We start from the raw sequence: 20,195 nt of genomic DNA, 5'->3' as shown, positions 1-20,195 counted from the left end.
ACAAAACTCATATGGGTGAGGAGAACATGATGTAATAACATAAAATAGAGGGCCCAATGTAAAAAAAAAATTAAAAAAACTGGCGTTCCCCTTTACATACAGTACGAGTGATCTAAAGTCAACATTAATCTCATTTTGTAATTGGTTCTGAAAGTGTCTCTGGATAAAAACATACTCATTCACACTTACACTAGGGTTGTCAAAAGTATCGATACTCAAAAAAGTATTGATACTGAAAAGTTGTATCCTGATACAATACTCATTTTCAAAAGTATCGATACAGTTCTACCACCAGTGGCACCTAAACAGTCATTCATCTAAAGTGCAGAATAGAGGACAATGCACTTTCAGAACACTGTGTGATTGAATAATTCTGTGCACTTTTCAGTTTTACACTTTTTTCTGTAACAGGTGCAGCTGCTGAGAATTATTTTTCTTTCTTAGCCGGTTTGGCTAGTGTCATTGTTATGTGTGCAAAGCATAGCCAAGTAAGGAACACTTAATTTTAATTTTGTAAGTTTTTTATCAAGCTCACTTAATATTGTGCACAGCATACAACCTCAAAACATTGTTCTTATTGTTTATTGTATTTATTTATTGTCAGACTCACCACAGGTAAGGGAAAATGGGGACGAGCACGTAGGACGGCCTTAGGGAAACATATCACCAGAATGACTGACAATTAGGAGGACCACTTATTTTAATGATCCACCTGGTAAAAGAAAATCCTCCACTATACCTTTAAATCTATATCTCAATGCAGGACTATTTTCTGTTACTGTGACATGTAAGGAAAAAAGTCGCTAAATACAAATGAAATTATCCGTCAATGCAGCAGGAAAAATCTAATTTAACAAGCTTTAAACTAAGATGACAGTGTAAAGTTTGACACTAAAAAAACAATTGATTCTAAAAGCAAGATGCATTATCTAATATTACCGATGTTAAATAATATGATATATTATCTATATATTATCTGGGGAGGGGGAGGGGACCGTTAAATTGTTAATCAAATATTAACATTTGCAATAAAAAAGGAGGAGAAATAAAAATTAAAAATAAAAAAAAGCACAAATTTTGCACCAATAAATGTTTACATGGTAAAATAATGAACAGCCTGAACTTTATTTTGCTTCTTTGTTTGCAAGAAATTCAGTGAACCATTTTTAAAAACATAAACATGCTGATATTTGCCATGCTGTGTTTCATGTATTTAAATATATTCAACGTTTAGTAACTTCAAATGCAATAGATCGAAAAACAGATTCATTAACATGTCTTTGGACCCCCTTGAGATCACTTTCTCTCACAACATAAAGTCTAGCTCCTCCCCTTCTCATTACTTTAGTGTTCATTGCTAAGAAACCTAATATAAGTTTGATCAGACCAATGCAAACAGGTCCATTTAAGGTCCCAGTAGTGTTTACTAAATGAACATGCTCACCTTTTTTGATGGTTGACAGGAAAAGCCTTTACCTTATCTTCTCCCTAACAACCTGTCGGCGTTTAGATGCTATCTAATGGTTGCTGCAGTTCTCCATCAGAGAGCTTTGAAGGGTTTTTGTTCTGCCTCCCTTGCCATCCATCTCACTCTACATGGAGGGAAATTAATCTTTAAGTCTGAAAAATGGGTGCAATGTTTGCGACTTAAAGGTTCTGACAAAAGATGCTTGAATTAATTTATATTTGTTTTAGAGTTAGGAACATGTGTAGAATGGATTTCTATTCCTCAAATTACATCCAGTTTTCTACTAAATAGGTCAAACTGATTCAAAGATTTTTGTAAAATGTTTAAAATGAGCTTAAGTTTCTGCCATCATCTGAACCATGGCAGGCAGCGCTAAAGGCTGGTCAGATTATGGAAGGCAAACTGCCCAGCAGAGATTATTCATCTGACCCACATCGGCAGATTACAGCCTGGTACATGAATATCAGGATAGTAATGAAACACTGCTGATACGAATCAAACAAGGATTCAAACTGCAAAAAGACACAAATAAAAATATGGCTTTTTTTTCTGCTAATATTTTAGATCATCAACCAATGAAGTTATCTGCACTGCAAAAAAGATCTAAAAATTAGTAAAAATGTGTTAAATTAAGTGTATTTACCCTTAATTTGAGAAGGTAAATAAGTTGATCTGCCAAAGGAATGAGCATTTTTGCTCTTACAATTATGGAATTACAAGTATGAAATAAGATAATTAGATATTATGCACTTGAAATAAAAGACTGCAGTTGTTTTTTTTAATCATTTTTTTAAACATAAATTCCTTTATTCCATAGGCATAGTGTATCACGAAACTGCTTAATTCCAGAAAAAGTGCTCTTATGCTAAGAAAAATAAACTTAGATTTCACTTTGTTGCAGTGTGTCAAAAAAAAGAAAAAAACTAAAGACATAAACTTTGATTAAATTTGTATATTTTTCTATTGATAATCATGTTCTTCTTTTTTAGGTAAATATTCCATATAAAAATTATTGATGTGCTTCATAATCAGAAACATTTTAACAGAAAAGCTTTATATTAGACCTCCTTCATCTACGCATCAGGTCGGAAGATCGGTTTTTATTAGTTGCTCCAAAGACAAAACAATGATCCCATTCCCTGTCACTACATTAAAACCATGGGCTGCATTACCCTCAATATCACGAAGACTGACTGACATCTCTCAATAAATATCTCAATATAATACTGACATAAAATATTCCTAAAGAAATGCTTTAAATACAAAAATTAAAGAACTACGTGTCACAGATAAGACCCCATGCAGTAAGATCTCTTCTAGTTTTGCAAATTAGCACCTAAAAACAACGGAAGGACTTATGGAAGCAGGTTGTTTGGACAGATGGGATGAGATGTCTGGTCATACTGCAGAGCAATCTGTTTGGAGAAAACCAAACATAGCATGCAAGTGCAAACCAGTTCTACAGTAACTCTTCTTTTTGCAGCCAGAGATAAGCACCATGGAGTCAGCAAGATAACCATGAAATCATCTGCATAAAAAAAAAGAAAAAGCAAGCCAGGAGTTGCAAAGGTCCTGTCAAAGCCCTAAACTGAACCTAAATAAAAATCTATGGTGGCACCTTCTAAAAAAGTTTAAAGGAATGAACCCTTCAAAGAATTGAATACAATCTGAAATGGTGTTTAAGCTGTTATTAATACCAACATGTTCCAGTTCAAATAAATTAACTCTTTATTGTCAAAAGGAGTCTAGAAATGTAAAGAGATGATTAATAGGTTTATATAAAACAATTATGCATGGCTGAGTTACCTTTATTAGTCACTGAGATCCCAAAGAAAGTTTATGCTTTGCATCCATCATGCATTACCTCACACCTGTAAGCGGAGCCTGAGCAGCACTGTATATGGAAGACTGTTTAATCCAACTGTAATACATTTCCCTGGCAAATGAGGCAGGAAAAGGCAGCAGGGAAATCAAACCTATTTACATGTGATAATCAGGCTCAGGGGGGATTTGCATGGCAGAAGTGACCCGTTCGTCAACAGAATAATGTTCGATTATCTTCTTTCCTCATCGCGCTTTCCTGTCGTTTTTAATAAGAGGCTTTGGGTGAGGTTTTAAATAGCAATGGAAAGTTAGACTTTTGTTTCATTTTCAGTGTGGTTACTTATCATTAAAAAATAAAACTCTCAAAAAGGAGTGTTTAAAACACCCACATGATACAGAATAATCCTTTCCATCTGGATAAAATATATATTTTCTTAAAAAAAAAACAGAAAGACAGTCAGCCCCCAAAATGAAACACACAAACAAAATGAAAAACGAAGAGAGAAACTGCTAGAAATGGAGGTGGGAGAGGACAGCGTGTTGGTGGGAGGAAATCATGAGCAAGAAATACAGAATCAAACAGAGCGAAGAACAGAAACAGCAGGTTTATCTACACCACAGTAAAAATTAGCCACAGAGTCAACCAGGCAGAAACAGGCGACAAGGTGAGATAGGGATGCTATTTTAGCATCACATGGTTTTGAGGACAAACTTATTTAAACTGAAATATAACCCTGATGGTTTCACCAAGAACTGATAAAAACAACTAATCTCTATGATGCTTATTTGAATGAATTTAGTGTCAAACAGTTTAAACTGCATTAAGACAACCTTTCATATGTAGCAGACAGAACTAAGTAAAAAGTTTCTACTAAGCACTATTAGACAAAAGCTCATATACACTTCCATATTTTAGATCATTTACTAATTCTAATATCAGTCCATCCAATAGAAGCTGCCAAAAAAAAAAAAAAAGAAAGATGAGTCATCAGACCATACACTTTAACTTATGCAGGAACATGACAAAGTTAAATTTATGACACTCCTAGGCCACCGTAGTGGTTATAAAAGTCATAACCAGTCATTTTTATTCATTTAGCACACACTCCCACAGATAGAAATAAATGTTTCACACACTGGAGCTTTAAGGAGAAGAAAACTTTCAAACCAACCTGGTTTTATGTGAAAGGGCAATTTCCCTTAAACCTAATAAGTGGTTGTGCCACTGCTGACAGAAAAAAAAACCTCTATCAAGCATTTTTTTTGGTATCTGACAATGATTATCTATGCAGATGAACCAGGGATCATATTCGTTCCAGTTCCAACACAGTGGAGATCTTTTTTAAAACATCTATGTAAAGGTTTGGTGGAGGTTGGTTGTGGACCCAAATGCAGAGATGAGGAGGCTAAGATGAGTTTTGCCGAGTTAATAAAAGAGGCAAAAATACAAAATACTGAAAAACCAAAAATTTGAAGAAGCCAGGGAGAAACACACGCAGAGAAAAGAACAAAACAACAAGAAAACAGCAATGAGGACCTGCAGAGGTGGTGTATATATAGGGAACAGAACAAAGAATGGACTAATGAGCTAATATGGAGCAGGTGTGAATAGAACTAACTAGAAGGGAGCCAAGGGGAAAGGAAACAGGCACAAGGGGGCAACAGAGAGTGACTCAAAAACACAACACTGCCAGAAAACAACTACAAAAAAGAAACAGAATTACAAATAAACTAAAAATAAAACCTAAACAGAGGGCAGAATCCCGACAATCTGTTTAAGCAAGTCTTAATTCTCCCAAATAAATTCAAGTTTATTTAGTTTTTTTTAGCCGTCAGCTGGGCTTGCTGGTTTGCTTTGGATCACTTTCACTAACTCAGGGTCACAGATTGATCCCTGGAAATTCTCCTCCGGGAATGTATGTCAGACAGCAGGAATCATGGTTCAGTCAAATACAGCAAATCATCCAGATCCTGAAGGCACCTCAGACCATCACACTACCACCACCATGCTTGAAGGTTAAAAAATAATGTTCTTTTTCCAATAATACCGTGTTAGATAAAATCCAAATGCATTCAAATAAAAAAAGTAGATCCAACAGATGCTTGAATTTCTTTTCTAAGTATGTAACAAGTTGCACTTATTCTAGAAAGTTCCCCTTTACTCTCCTCAGTTCATATGATAATATTCCAAAGCTCTTAGAAATCATAAAAAAAGTATTTTTGTCGGTCAGAAGACTTTTTATTTTTTTTTACTCAAGGGAAGCCATCCCTAGCAGAACTATTGACCATGAACTATGAACATGCGTTTATATTTAAAAGTCCAGTGTTGCTTTAATTTAATAATCTTCATAAAATCATGAGCCATACAGCTGCTAAATATTGGTGCAAGTTTATTGGTAAAGGAGGAAAAGCTGGTTCATAAAGATGTTTGGGCTTTTTTTATCTTCATAAATGAAATCGTCATTTTAAAAACTGCATTTTCTTTCAACTTGAGTTCAAAAACTAAAACGTTTAAGGGATCAAATCCCTTTTCAACATTGCACTAACTATCCTTGCTTACAGATCTTTCTTAGAAATGTATAAGAAAACAGAGGAAGATCAAACAAACGGGGATCAGCAGGGTTCACCTTCATATCCACCATCTGTTTAAGAGAGCTGCAGCAGGGGCTACTTTTCATCTTTGTCCTTGAATTACCATAAAACACAAACAGTCAGAGTGGAGGCAAGTCAGTGGTGTTGCATTACTCTCCCTGCAAACCTGAGGTCACATCTACTTGATATGCAGCAGCAAACAAACTCACACGCATCAACTTCCCTTTCTTTAAGAATTCTATTTAAATAACACTGGAGCAGTATTTAAAAGTCAGCTGACATGAAGCTGATTCAGACACATGGCTGCTTTCAGGAAGCACTGGGCAAAACAAAGGGATGAATGGAGGGATGGGGGTTAGAGGGAGAGATGGAGGGAAGACAGGCAGAAGGATACGGTTGATAGTGCGCTGAGTGATGGAGGCCAGAGTCGGCCGAGGTAATCAGGAGATTGAAGGCTGGTGAAATATTCATGCTGCTGTGAGGTGGAGTGAAGGTGGAGCTCATCCTGCCTACCTGCCATTTGTGCCACACAGAGATTCTGGTCACTCCTCCTGTCAATCAGTGGGTCCACAGAGCGAACAGACGCTCAGTCAGGCGGGACACTTTTTCTAACTAGAAGCTCTCTGGACTCCCTCCCATCTCCATCTGGAACCAGTGCTGGATCACACACATCCCTCCACACAAACGCACACTCCTCTCTAGCTGAACCCCTCCCTCCTCATTCTCCACTTCCTCCTCCATCCTTTGGACCACTCCCTCTTCCTCCTGCCATCCCCTCCCCCTCGGTTTTCCTCGTTGCCTCTCCTCTTTACTTCCCTCCTCCTTGTGTCTAATTAAGTGAAGGCAGGGGGAGTAGAGGCTGACTGGGTGGAGCCTGGCTCAGGGCCACATTCACACACACTGCACCAGCTTCTGTGCAGCCAGGCACCACCAGGATGAGATGCTGCAGAACCACAATCTCTGATTAATGACACCCTGACAGAAAGGTTAGGCACCACATGTGGCCTTTCTAGGTAAATATTATAAAAGGAGAACCAATCAGATGTTTGCAAAGTTCCCTAAGTTTGTCTGGACTCGTTTTCCCAACAAATCTAAATAATGTCTGTAGTGAGACTATTGTTTGTTTCCCACGACCTTTAAATAACAGTTCGACATACAGTGTTTTTCTGATGCTTTATCTGGTTGAGACCTTTAGAAACATGGCTGTAGAAGGCTGAGAGTCTGGTAAAGCATTAAAAGAGGCCTCAAAAGCAGCAATGTCACTGTAAAAGCAACAGTCCACTTGAGGACATTTAAAATACCAAGGAAGTTCAGTTCGAGAGTAGACTACAAGATGCAAAACCATAGAAGGTTATCACAGAAACTAGAGGCCAGTCTTGCACTTGTTGATATGAAAATACCCATGCAGTCATAGAGGCTGGATGAGTTTAGCTTTTATGGCAGGCAAAGGAAAGCAAATCCCTCAAAAGAAAAAAAAAAACAACAACTTTTGCCTTCATGAAAATTTGCAAAAAAGAACGTAGATGTAGATCAGGTCCTGCAGAAAAATAATTTTTAGATAGATTACTGTATAGATTATCACATCAGAACTAAATGCATATTTCACATAAACCGAGTACAATGTTCTAAGAAAAGAAACATAACTGTGAAGCATAGAGGTGGATGTATCATGTATTGGAATCTGACCGACCCATCTTTAGAAAATCAGTAGTAGATTCTACATTGCGAAACTGAGGCATCTATATAAGTGAGGTTTTTATATATATATATATATATATATATATATATATATATATATATATATATATATATATATATATATATATATATATATGTGTGTGTGTCTTTTCCCTTGTTTAGAATTGTTAGTAAGAGGATTTACCAATGGAAAAAAAAGATAATTTGCTCTTTGAATAAGAGAAAAATACAAACCCAATTCCTTATATTATAGTGAATAATATCTAATTATCATATTCTACGGACAAAAATACTCAACCCATTAGCAAATCCTCTTATTTAACTAATCAAATTCTGGCAATAAACCTATTTTAAGAGTGCTATACTTACTTTTCTATCTGTTTTTTGCCACCTACAGATCAGATTCTGCAATATGAGAAGGATGTTCCAAATATTCTCTCAATAGACACACATTTTATTCTATTTTATAAAAGTTAAAAAAGTAAAAAGTTGTTAAAATGCATCTAATTCATATGTGAGCAGTTAAAAAATAAAAGACAAAAAATTTTATGTTGGGCTTATGTTTGCACACAGGAAGGTATCAACCAGCCGCTGATATCTAACACAGGAAAAAAAATTACAAAAATAACCAGTTATGGCAGCTTCAAGCCCTGGTAACAAAACGCCAGAGAAACGGTTTAAGTAACTACGTTTTAGTCACGAAACTTACTATCTCATCTTCTATTTTTTAACAATAATTGATATCAGTGATGCCAGGCTCAGATATATACACACAGATACAAAGGCAAAGAGAAAGCAATATTGAAACATAGTAGCTTAAAAAGACAAGTAGGAGATTTTACTTTTATTTCGCTTAAAATATTTTTTTTTCAATACTGATGCATAAATTAAAATTAGACTCTCCCCCCTTCTGGTTAAAACCTAAAATATATTTTATTAGGCTGATGTGTCATCTGTTTTTATCAACTCAAATCCCAGTCAGCGCTGTTCATTGGTGAAGTGGGCTGTAAGTGACGGCTCCTGCGACTGTAACACTCCACTCACTGCTTCAGTCATCAGTCACATCGATCTGAAGGAACAGACTGTTCTCTGCAGGCTGCAGCTTTTCCTTTAAACTGGAAATGTGCTTCAGGTGTCATTAGACTATGCTGTAAGCTGTGTGTTTTCCTCTTTTTTATGTTATTTTTTTATCATGGGCTTTATCAAGACATTTTTTTTTGTATGTAAAAAAATAAATAAAATTATACCCATATGTCACTACTGCTACTTTATCTAATTGAGGAGCTGCTGAGGCATACTCTCCAGGCCTGCTTGGCATCACAAACATACAGTTGTAGAAAGAGGGAAAAACAAAGACATAAACCATTAAACCTCCAGCGGACACTGATAATTTAACATCAGAATGGTATTAATCAATTAAGGATTGGTTTAAAGGTCTGTGAAAAAGCAGTCATGATGTCTGATGTGAGGATCTAATCTGTGAGCAGCTCTTATAACGTCATAAAGTCCTTTAATATTTAACCCAGAGTAGTCTAATAAAACTGATGAACAATTCATGCAACTGTGTTGGTCTCCAGTTGTAACCAGGAGTGAGCGGACAGCAGCTGACCTGACAAAAAGATCTCTAGTTACACAGGACAGATGGTTGGTAAAGACAGAGCAACACTCAGACATGAGACACCCGGTTTAAGTTCTGCCTCTTTAATGCAGCTGATTCAATATCTATCAGTGTGAATTACAACCTACACTGGTATAACTCGAGACCAGCCTGAATTACTCTATCATGATCTCATCATAATGTCTGTGGTGTCCAACACTTTCCCCTTTTAAAGACAGGAATCACATTTAATCTGATGCATCAAAGTATTTTTGTTTTTTTATCATACTCCTGCTTCATCAGTTACATTTGCCTTGAAGGTACAATATGCCTCTAGATCTGCCGCCTCAGTTGGCTTTAAAAAAGGAAACCCTTCTCCATAAACCCAGTCTCAAGGTTGAAAGTATGTAAATATCATTGTGCACAAAAAAAAAAAACTCCATTCAATAAGATATATGGATAAGAAGACCTCAGCATGTTATGTTGAGGCCAGTGAGATTACATAGACATATATGGGGCATCTTTTTAACTACATTAAACCTTAGTTGGAGGATTTTTTAAGTGAACATATGTAATGAAAAGCAGAGTTATTAAAGGATAAGGAATGCTGGTTATGAGCCTGGCAGCAGGGATCCCTATTAAAGGTGAGCTGTTGACTTTACAAACAGGATTTCTAGAAAATATGACCAAGAGGAAGGAGAAATTTCCTGACAAACAGCTGGAGACTGAGAACAGGTCCTAGAAGAACACCAGATAGAAAGGAAATGTGCCTAAATGTATGTAGCAGCACAATGGTAATGCAGAAAGGCATCAGTAATGACAACAGAGAAGCACCTGACACAGCTTATTCATCTAAGAAGGCCAATATAGTGATTAACAAACAGCTTAAAGTCCATCATATGACTTTAAGAGAAATCATTTACAAGTGGACACTGACTGCAAACCACGAAATTATGTTAAAAGTGGATGGTAACGACAAAAAGCAACAAAAAAGGAAAGGCCTGTTTGGGAGGATTTCATGAAAATGTGTCTTTAAAAATAAGGATTGCAAAACAATTTGGGCTTCTGTATGGAAATAAAAGAGCTATATCAATTTCCTTTGGAGGGATGGGACAAAAGATGTTTGTTTTTTATTTCCTTGTTAATTTGTTTTTTTTTTTTTTATATAAGGCTGTACATTACCTGGAAAATATCTAATTGTGATTCAACTGATAAAAACTGTAATAATGACTATGGGTAAGTTTAATTTGCATGACTCTTCCTTCTTTACCTTCACACACCTAAACCACACAGGAAATACCTCTGATGTTATTAAGGGAAGGTTTAAAAAAAAACCCATTCCACTATCCAAATAAACTTTACATTTGCATCGCATGATGGAAAAAAAAAACTCTAAATATTACACAGTGTATATTTTTCATACCAAACACTGCATAAAAACAAAGGCAATATTTGTGCACAAACACCTCATGCCATCGATAAAGCACGGCAGTAGATGGCTGATGATGTGGGCATGTTTTTCAGCCACCAAAGCATTTAGATCAATTATTGAAAAAAAAAGCATGTTCATTCATTAGTCAGCTGAAAGTCCAAGAATGTTACTACTGTTATCAGTGATGCATTGAGTTATATAAGTAAAATTTTAGGCAATGAAAATACAGAAACGTGTTCTTCTTATGTCACTAGCTATGACGTAAAAAAAGAGGTAAAAACTTGATTATTCAGACACATGAATGTAGGAGGGACAAAACTAAATCAGCATCACCTCCCTGAGCTTGTCTGGTGATTTAGCCAATCATAAGAGGATTCTGGCCTGAGATGGTGTTTTGTGTGGAATCTAGATGTAGTGTTTCTTTAATATTTCAATGACAGCCAGGTTCTGGGGTTTCCCACGTGAACGATTCTTTATCCTTTTTAGTGTTATTCCTGTAAATAGGTTTCATCTTTACCCTGGTGAGGGTTCCCAGTCATCCAGGTCATAGTCATTCCAAAAAAGAAAATTAAAAAGAATCCACTGCACTTTGTCTCCGAGTTTGAATACGTTTCGCTTCCCATCCAACTAGCTTTTTCAATTCAAATTTATCATTACATCCACAAACTTTAAAGTTGTGTTTTCCTTTGGTTTTAACAATCAGATAAAATCAGATATTCAGTCGTGGTAAAGGGGGAGGAGCTTAGGTGGAACATCTGATCTCCCCGTGCAGGACCAGCTGTCACTTAACAAGTCAGTCCAGAGTTACTCTCTGCTCTGCATCTCTCCCTCATTGTCAGCAAAGAGGATTCGGATCATTTATTTGAGATGATAAGTATTCATAGATCTTCAGAGGGATAAAACCTCAGTATTCACCAGACTGATCATGTCGAACCATCACGGCTCTGGTCAGGCTTGCACCGCCCCTCGCTGTCTCTGCACCTGTCACAGAGTTGGCCTGTCTGTGGGCTTTAATAATCCACAATGCATCAAGGCTCACTTCCCTCTAATAAACATCTAGCTCTGGCTTAGAGAGTTCAAAAAATCTACCCTTCATACACCTCAAACTTTCATATTCATATTTTTTTCATGTTGTAAGTGTATACTGAAATGTTTTTATTGGACTTTTAGATGAAAAACCAACACAAAGTAGAGGATAACTCTGAATAAAAAAGAAAGTGCATATAAAAGGAAGTCAAAGTGAAAAGCATAACCCCAAATCAGTCTAATACGGCTAAATAAAGGCCAGTGCTTCAGACATGCCTTAAGAAAACAGGTAGTGAATAAAAGGAGTACATTTCTGTGTAATCTCTTGTATTTAACAAGTTAAGATCCAATAACATTTATTATCTTATTTACAAGTACAATGGAATCTCACTACAAAAGTCTGAGAGGTGTGATAGAAAACATCAGTGAACAAACAATAGCATAAAGACAAAGAGCCTAGCAGCCAGGTCAGAAAGAGGGATTTGGAGAAGTTTAAAGCAGGGTTAGTTTGTAAAACAATTTCTCAAGCTGTGGAAATCTCACAGCTGTCTGTGAAACTAAACAATCAGATGCTTTGGTTTCTGTTGGCTACAAATCCTGTAGGGAACATATGGAAAAAAATAGGCCGGATTCAGTGATCATGTGAGGAGAAAACAAGGTTGACCTGCCATCAAGTCATCAAACTCAAAACATAAAGCCGGGGCTATACTGTGCTAGAATGGCCTAGTCAAAGTAAAGTTTGTGACTGAAAGAGATGTGCTGCTATGGAGCTAAATCAGTGACAGCTTGCTTTGACATCGAATAGGAAATTTGGCATTGAAAAATCAAAGACTGAAAATTTTACATTTCCTCTAAATAAGTAAAAAACTATAATGATACTGTCATTGTTAGCTGCAGCCTTTTTTAAATGAGAGATGATCTCATTGCCACTGGAGAGTTCCTTCAAGCTGACACTGTATTTTTAGAGGGAAATTTACATTTTCAATGTTCCACTTTCCAGTGTACAATGTTTGAATTCTTAGTGTTTGTATTTTCAATGTGTTGATTTTTAAATATTTCAATTTAGAGCTTGACTTTTCAATGCTTTAAAGGCCAGATTTCACAATCGAATTAGCTCCATACAAGTCAATTCAATTTCAATTCAGTTTATTTACAAACCGGATTCCAAAAAAATTGGGACACTATACAAATTGTGAATTAAAACTGAATGCAATGATGTGGAGGTGTCAAAAACAAATATTTTATTCAGAATAGAACACAAATCGCAAATCAAAATTTTAAATTGAGAGAATGTATCATTTTAAGATAAAAATATGTTATTTCCAAATTTCATGGCGTCAACAAATTCCAAAAAAGTTGGGACAAGGCCATTTTTACCACTCTGTGGCATCCCCCCTTCTTCTAACAACACTCAACAGATTTCTGGAGACAAAGGAGACCAGTTTCTCAAGTTTAGAAATAGGAATGCTCTCACATTCATGTCTAATACAGGCCTCTAACCGTTTAATCATCTTGGGCCTTCTTTGTTGCACCTTCCTCTTTATGATGCCCCAAATGTTGCCTTTCCAGACATGCAAGCTGCCCATGCCACAAGCACTCATGCAACCCCATACCATCAGTGATGCAGGTTTCTGAACGGAGCGTTGATAACAGCTTGGGTTATCCTTGTCCTCTCTGGTCTGGATGACACGGCGTCCCTGTGTTCCATAAAGAACTTCAAATCGTGACTCATCTGACCACAGAACAGTCTTCCATTTTGCCTCACTCCATTTTAAATGATCCCTGGCCCAGTGCAAATGGCTGAGCTTGTGGAGCTTGCTTAGAAATGGCTTCCTCTTTGTACTGTAGAGTTTCAGCTGGCAACAGCAGAAGGCACGGCGGATTGTGTTCACTGACAATGCTTTCTGGAAGTATTCCTGAGCCCATTCTGTTATTTCCTTAACAGTAGCATTCCTGTTTGAGGTGCAGCGGTGTTTAAGGGCCCGGAGATCACGAGCATCCAGTAAAGTTTTACGGCCTTGACCCTTACGCACAGCGATTGGTCCAGATTCTCTGAATCTTTTGATGATGTTATGCACGGTTGATAATGATAACTTAAAAGTCTTTGCTATTTTACGCTGGGCAACACCATTCTGGTATTGCTGCACTATCTTTCTGCGCAACAATGGTGGAATACGTGATCCTTTTACCATCTTGGCTCCAGAGAGACACTGACACTCTGAGAGGATCTTTTTATACCCAATCCTGTTGTCAATTGACCTAATTAGTGTTAGTTGGTCTTCCAGCTGTTCGTTATATGCTCAATATCCTTTTCCCAGCCACTTATTGCTACTTGTCCCAACTTTTTTGGGATCTGTAGACACTGTTACATTTTGAATCAACATATTTTTCCTTTAAAATGTTACATTTACTCAGATTAAACTTTTGAGCTGTCATCTATGTTCTATTACGAATAAAATATAGACATTTGCCATCTTCACACCATTGCATTCAGTTTTTATTCACAATTTGTTTAGTGTCCCAACTTTTTTGGAATCCGGTTTGTATATAGCGCCAATTTCACAACACATGCCATCTCAAGGCACTTTAGAGAAACAATTCGATCAGATCATACAGGCAAATGTTAGAAAGTTTTCTATCTAAAGGAAACCAGCTGACTGCATCGACTTAATGGCTCAAAGGCAATCCCTGACACCAAACATGCTTGTAGCGACAGTGGAGAGAAAAACTCCCTTTTAACAGGAAGAAACCTCCAGCAGAACCAGGCTCAGAGTGAGCAGCCATTTGCTGAGGCTGACTGGGGTTCAAGGAGACAGAAGCAGAGATGTTTCTAGTGTTTTTTTTGGGGGGTTAATGTATTTATTAAAATTATTTTGATTTGGAGTTGTAAAAACCCCTAAAGTAGGAGAGATTTTACCCTATTTTCTCCACTGTCACATTCCATAGAGCATCAACAAAACTCAAACAATGAGTAATGCAGGTATTGTTTTAATGGTAGAGCTAAAAGCCACACAGTATTAATGTAAGTGGCACCCTGAAGAAGCTTTTTTGAAAATTGAACATTTCCAAAACGCAGTATTTTTTTTCCAATGTTTTGACTAGAGTGAAATGCAGTCAAAGCCACACAGTTCCCCAGAGAAAGACTACAGAACAGCTGTAGATATTTTGAACTGTTAGCAATAAATAAACACCACAATAAATACCAATAAACAATAAATACCACAAAATGTTCACCAGATATTCAGATTTGCTAGAGCTATGCCTAAGAAGACCTGCCGCTGCCATGGTAGTGAATGATTAAATCCTGACTGACAGAATAAATATATTTAGAAAAAAGAAAGGCATCTATATTACTCCCACTTTACGATGATTGGTTTCTTTGTGTTGGTTTATAACTAGTGTTGCACCTATGCCATTTTTTGGCCCGATTACCCTATCTCTGTGTGTGTAGTTTTGGCTGTTCCCACACTATCGATATCTTCTGTTTTTGATTTTTGTGTGTGGATATATGAAGAACTTCATACTACTTGGATGTAAAATAATTGCCATTATGGCTTTGTCAAGCTGCTGCCTACCGTTGTGAAGCAGGAAAAAGACTAATAGAAAGTGAATGCAGTAGAACTTTTTATTGCCTACGGGTGACTATAGTTAAATAACTTTTTGCTCTGAAAAGGGTATCAGTGCTTTATTTGTTGGTACTCGCCGATACTGATACCACCATTTTAGTGCTTGATCAGGCACCCTGCCCGATACTGGTATCGGTATCGGTGCAACACTATCTATGACATAAGGCCTCAGTGCTGAAGATAGTGGTGATGAGGTGAAAAAGCTCTAGACATATGGACACTTTTAAAGGCGCTGTGCATGTTCTAAACAGCTGCTTCAAAATTTCAATATTTCATTTAAATGTTAAAGCCCTCCTTTGATGCTATATATGATAAATACCCAAATTCTGACAGAGGATATTTATTTGCATGCAATGGCCATATGAAAATCCAGATATCAAAGACGCAGACATGTATGCCTGGGAGGAGGAGGAGGAAACAAACTCAAAGATAGACAGAACTCTACTGTAAACTCTGCTATACAGTAAATGCAGTGATCAGGCAGGTAGAACAATGCTTCCATTCATGATGACGCCTCTGTTAAAGTAACAGCCAGTGATCAGACAGCATGTTGTGCACCCTGTTTATTTCTAGCACTTGATTGAAGAGAATTTGTTTTATAAGTGGAACTAGGTTTGAGGTTTGATTCATTTTTTTTTTTTGACAAAATAATTTAGAAATTAAAACACCTTGAAGAGTCAGTGTACTTTCTGCTTCGTCTCAATCAATGAAATGTGATCACTTAACAAAGAGGTGGACATTAGTCATCTATACGGCCCCTTCCACTAACCTTTTAACAACAGGCCAATCTAAATGCACATCTTTATGCAGGTGGAAGCAAACAGGAGCAGAAAATATTAAATTAGGAGATGATTGGTTAAATACTGGGAATTAGTTCCATTATTTCAAGTATATAAAAAAGAATAAACGGTATATAAATAAGACTAAAACTCATCTGGCTCTGATCTGACATTTTTATTATATTAAATTTAATTTTCAAAGGTGTACTTACAGACTATAAAAACAGATTCAGTTTTAATTCCAAACATAGGTTAAAAATAACATTTAAATAAATATAAATAATATAGACTTACAGTTTTAAAAGAAGCAGCTACATATAATTAAATATCAGTTAATTGAATTTATTTTTTCCCCCCAGTAATTATTTCCTTACTACAGCTGATAACCTGGTTGCCATCTCACCGTTGTTGCAGTACTGTAGCAGCAGGTTGGTGCTGTCACACAGGTTCCCGCACGAAGCGATCCTCTCAGACATCCTTCTCCTCCTCTCTCCTCCTCCTCCTCTCCTTCCCTCAGCTCCTCCGGCTCTGGGCAGACTCCCCCTTCCTCCCTTCGCTTCTCTCCTTCTTGTCTTCACGCCCTCAGCCTTTGCTGTCTCCTCCACATTCATAAACAGCCAGTCACACCTTCCACCTGTCTCAGCTGCTTCTCCCGCTCCAGCTTCACATCCTCAGCGTCAAGCGCACATTTTATGACAAACAGGTTTCCCTTTTCAAGCTTTCAAATTAAAAGCCTCTCTACTTACCCTGGTTCTTTCCAGGGGCAATGTCTATTTTTAATATGTCTCTGGGATCATTGTCCTGTTAAAGTTTGACCATTAAACATTACAAAAAGGAAGGAAAATGATCCTGTTAAAACACACAAATATTTATTTGACAGGACAGGAGGCTTCCAACAATTTTGATAACATAACTTTCTAAAATTTAAAAGCATCACCAGAACTTCTTTAGATCTATTTTGCATTAAGACCAGATTATGCCTTATTTCTTTTGTCATTTTCCTGCATCTTTTCCAGTTTGACCCATTTGTATCAGTGGTTTGAGCTGATTATTTTGTAATTTACAGATATTTAGATAAATATAAAAAAAACCGTTTTGAATATTGTAAATGCATAATCCCCCTTCATACTGTAGATATGCACTATTTTTTGGACTCCCCCATTCATTTAACCCTTGAACATTCAGTCCTGTATGGAAGAGGATTAGGGCCACTGAAAAAATTAAAAAAGTTAACTGATTTTTAAAGATTATTTCAGTTTAATATGGAAAACAAGTCAGAATTTTTGCTTTAATCTCAGAATTCTGACTTTTTTCTCAGAATACTGACTTTTTTCCCAGAATTCTGACTTAAATCTCAGAATTTTGGATCTTAATGTAGATGGGCACCATGAAAGAAGAGATGTGGGAGCACTCAGCTGAGTTGTTTGGGACACATTGGTGGAAAATGACGGAATTAGGTACATTTTTACATGAGGGGTCCCCGGTGATGATATTTCATTAATGGAAGAGCAGAAGGTGATTAAAACAAGAGAGCTAGTTTACTGTAGTCTCTAAAACAGACATGGCTATGGCTTGATGCTAACATGTTTGTTAGCTGTCAGAATTCAGTCAGAATTCTGAGATTAAAGTCAGAATTCTCAGGCTGCTTTGGTCAAAGTTCAGCAAGACCTAGAGAACCAAAGACAGTTCTGGATCCAGGAAAAATCCAGGCTCCTGACAGAGCAGCAGAAAACTGTGAGAAATACAGAAGCAGCAATGAAGATGTTCAAGAGGTACTGCACCATAAGAGGCAGCAGAGGCAAACAGAGAAGTCCTGCCTTCTAGAGAGCCTCACATCAACAGAAGAGGCTCTAAAAGAGATGGAGGAGGAGAGGAAAACATCAACAGAGAGCCTGATGGAAGAACAGAAACATCTGCAACACGTGTCCAAATATGGACACGCTTCAACTATGAGAGCCAGAAGGCGTTTTTCCTGCAATGCTTTCTCCAAGAACCTTCTAATGGACCCTGGCCGTTCCTTGTGTTTGTTCCCAAGAGGTGAGACGGGACCTGACTGTTTGTTCACATCATTAAACTCACTCCAACGTCAGAGAAAGTTTAGGATATTCACAATTGTTTGACTGAAAGACAGAAGTCTCCAGAAGCAGAAGGACCCACCTCCCCACAGCAACAGTAACATCTCCATGGGATGGTTTTGGTTTTTATCTCTGCCTCAGAACACAACGATCACTTTGAATGAAGAATGTCCCCCCAATTTCCCACTGAAGGCTGGAAGCAGATGCCAACCATTTAATCAAGAATGCATAGAAATCTATAAATGTATTTTATTCCTTGTACCGTTCAATAATAATAATAATAAAAAAACATAATAATCCTGCCTCCAGGATCCATTGCTCTGTGTGCTCCTGGTGTTGGTCCCAAGCCCAGATCAAAGGAGAGGGTTATGTCTAGAACAGAATGACTACCCCTTGGTCAAATGTGTTGATTATTTTCCACAAATAGAAAATAAAAGTGATTTAAAAAATCAAAAATATTTATTTAATTTTCCTACCTTGAACATTTCATGCTCAGACATTTCATTATTTTCAGTTATAATAGAAAAAAAAACATAAATATGTTGCCTGCAAATTGAATAAGTAGTGAAATCCCTACAGTGCAAAACCCAGCCCTATTTTATTCTATTTCTTTATCTGGGAAGTAAATTATTAGCTGTTTTCAGGTACCTCCTGCAATGCATTGGCGGACCACTAGGGGTACTAGTGCCCCTGGTTGGGAATCACTGAGCTACACTGTAGCCACTGCTGCTCTGGGGCAGACTGACACAAATCAGCTGCTGGCAAAGGTCAGTGAACCCAATGATAGAGCCAAACAGAGCGGGGGCCAGAGATGGTGGATCTGGATTGGGACTCTAGAGGCAACTAGAGGAAGAAGCCTTACCTCCTGAGCCGCCATCATCCCTAGAGAGCATTAACTCCATAGGATTCAATAGAATAAACCTGTGGTGTCAAACTCCAGTCCAGGACGGCTGGTTTTCAGCAACCTTTAGTTGCATCTTTCCTTCTCACCTGCCTCCATTGGCTGAATTATCATTGAAGCCAAGTTCTGCAGAGTCCTGCTAATGACCCGATTATTGGACTCAGAGTCACATCTAAAAGGAGCAACACAGCTGCCCTTAAGGACTGGACTTTATTGGGCTAAATCAACACTTTTTAGCTTCCAACTTAAATTAAATAGTTTTCCTTCATCCAAATCTGACCCAGGGTGGTTTTTGTCTTGATCCAGAGTATCCCTCATGTTTTGCTGCAGCAGCCCCTCCCTGTCCTGGGAAAAAGAGTGACCCTCACCATCATAGTACTGTGATAGCTTCACAGTCCACCCCCTCCAATAGGAACCTACCTTTAACATGCTGCGCCTGCCCAGTTAAAAATCAGGTAGTTATTAATCCTCTTCCGTAGTCCTGTTAAAAAAAAAAAAAAACAAGAAAAAAATCCCTTCACTGCTGACAAATCATACTCTCTAATCAGACACCATTGGGTCAATTTAAAATACACAATATAAACGTTTGTTAAAATAGCTGGTTTCTTGTATCCATTTAAGTTGTATGTATAATTCTGACCCTATATGTAAGCCTTTAGGGATATACACCAAATTTCAGGTTTCTTTTTAAAAGTCTTTTATTTTCTATGTTGTAAAGTTTTACAACTACATTTTAGGGGGTATTTATATTTGATTGTGATCTATTTTGCTTCTGATATAATGATTCACACGTGAACTCTATCTTAAAATAATGCATTTGGTAGCATTTTATTTTAAACTCATTTCTGCTTTCACAAATTCATTATTACTTGTTTTTCTTTATGCTGAAAATCAAGGCCAGTTCTATTTCCTTGGTTAACCATGGGAAACTTACGGAAATGCCTTCCTCTATCTACTCTCCATGTCTCTGTTCCTATAGCAACAACTTCACAGCCAGCTCAGCTCTAAGACCATTGAGAGCAGACCTTTAGGCTGAAGCTGTACGTCCAAATTACGTATTACACCACAGCGTGAGGACTCAGTCTCCCAGAACAGAAACCTGATATTGGGGCTGCGGTTGTGTTTCTTAATAATTCACGGAGGAGTATTATCCATCACAAAGCTTTTAAACAATATC

General features: G+C 37.3%; 1 protein-coding gene across 2 annotated transcripts in view; it reads right to left on the bottom strand.

Moving 5' to 3' along the window:
- eml2 (echinoderm microtubule associated protein like 2) overlaps positions 1-16,690 on the bottom strand; it is a 46,912-nt gene extending 30,222 nt beyond the window's left edge. The window contains exon 1 of one of the 2 annotated variants that reach the window (XM_015394044.1): positions 16,446-16,690. In XM_015394044.1, the coding sequence (XP_015249530.1) occupies positions 16,446-16,653 (208 nt within the window). In that variant the 5' untranslated portion in view covers positions 16,654-16,690. Of the gene's footprint in view, positions 1-6,397; positions 6,572-16,445 lie in introns of those variants that run through there. The other variant, XM_015394045.1, reaches the window with a different exon arrangement.
- Between the last annotated feature and the right edge of the window lie 3,505 nt (positions 16,691-20,195).

The sequence above is a fragment of the Cyprinodon variegatus genome, unplaced genomic scaffold (assembly GCF_000732505.1).
Source record: "Cyprinodon variegatus isolate N-32 unplaced genomic scaffold, C_variegatus-1.0 Scaffold668, whole genome shotgun sequence".
Classification (NCBI taxonomy): domain Eukaryota; kingdom Metazoa; phylum Chordata; class Actinopteri; order Cyprinodontiformes; family Cyprinodontidae; genus Cyprinodon; species Cyprinodon variegatus.
The sequence above is the reverse complement of the archived record's forward strand: the minus strand, read 5'-3'. Positions and strand labels throughout refer to the sequence as shown.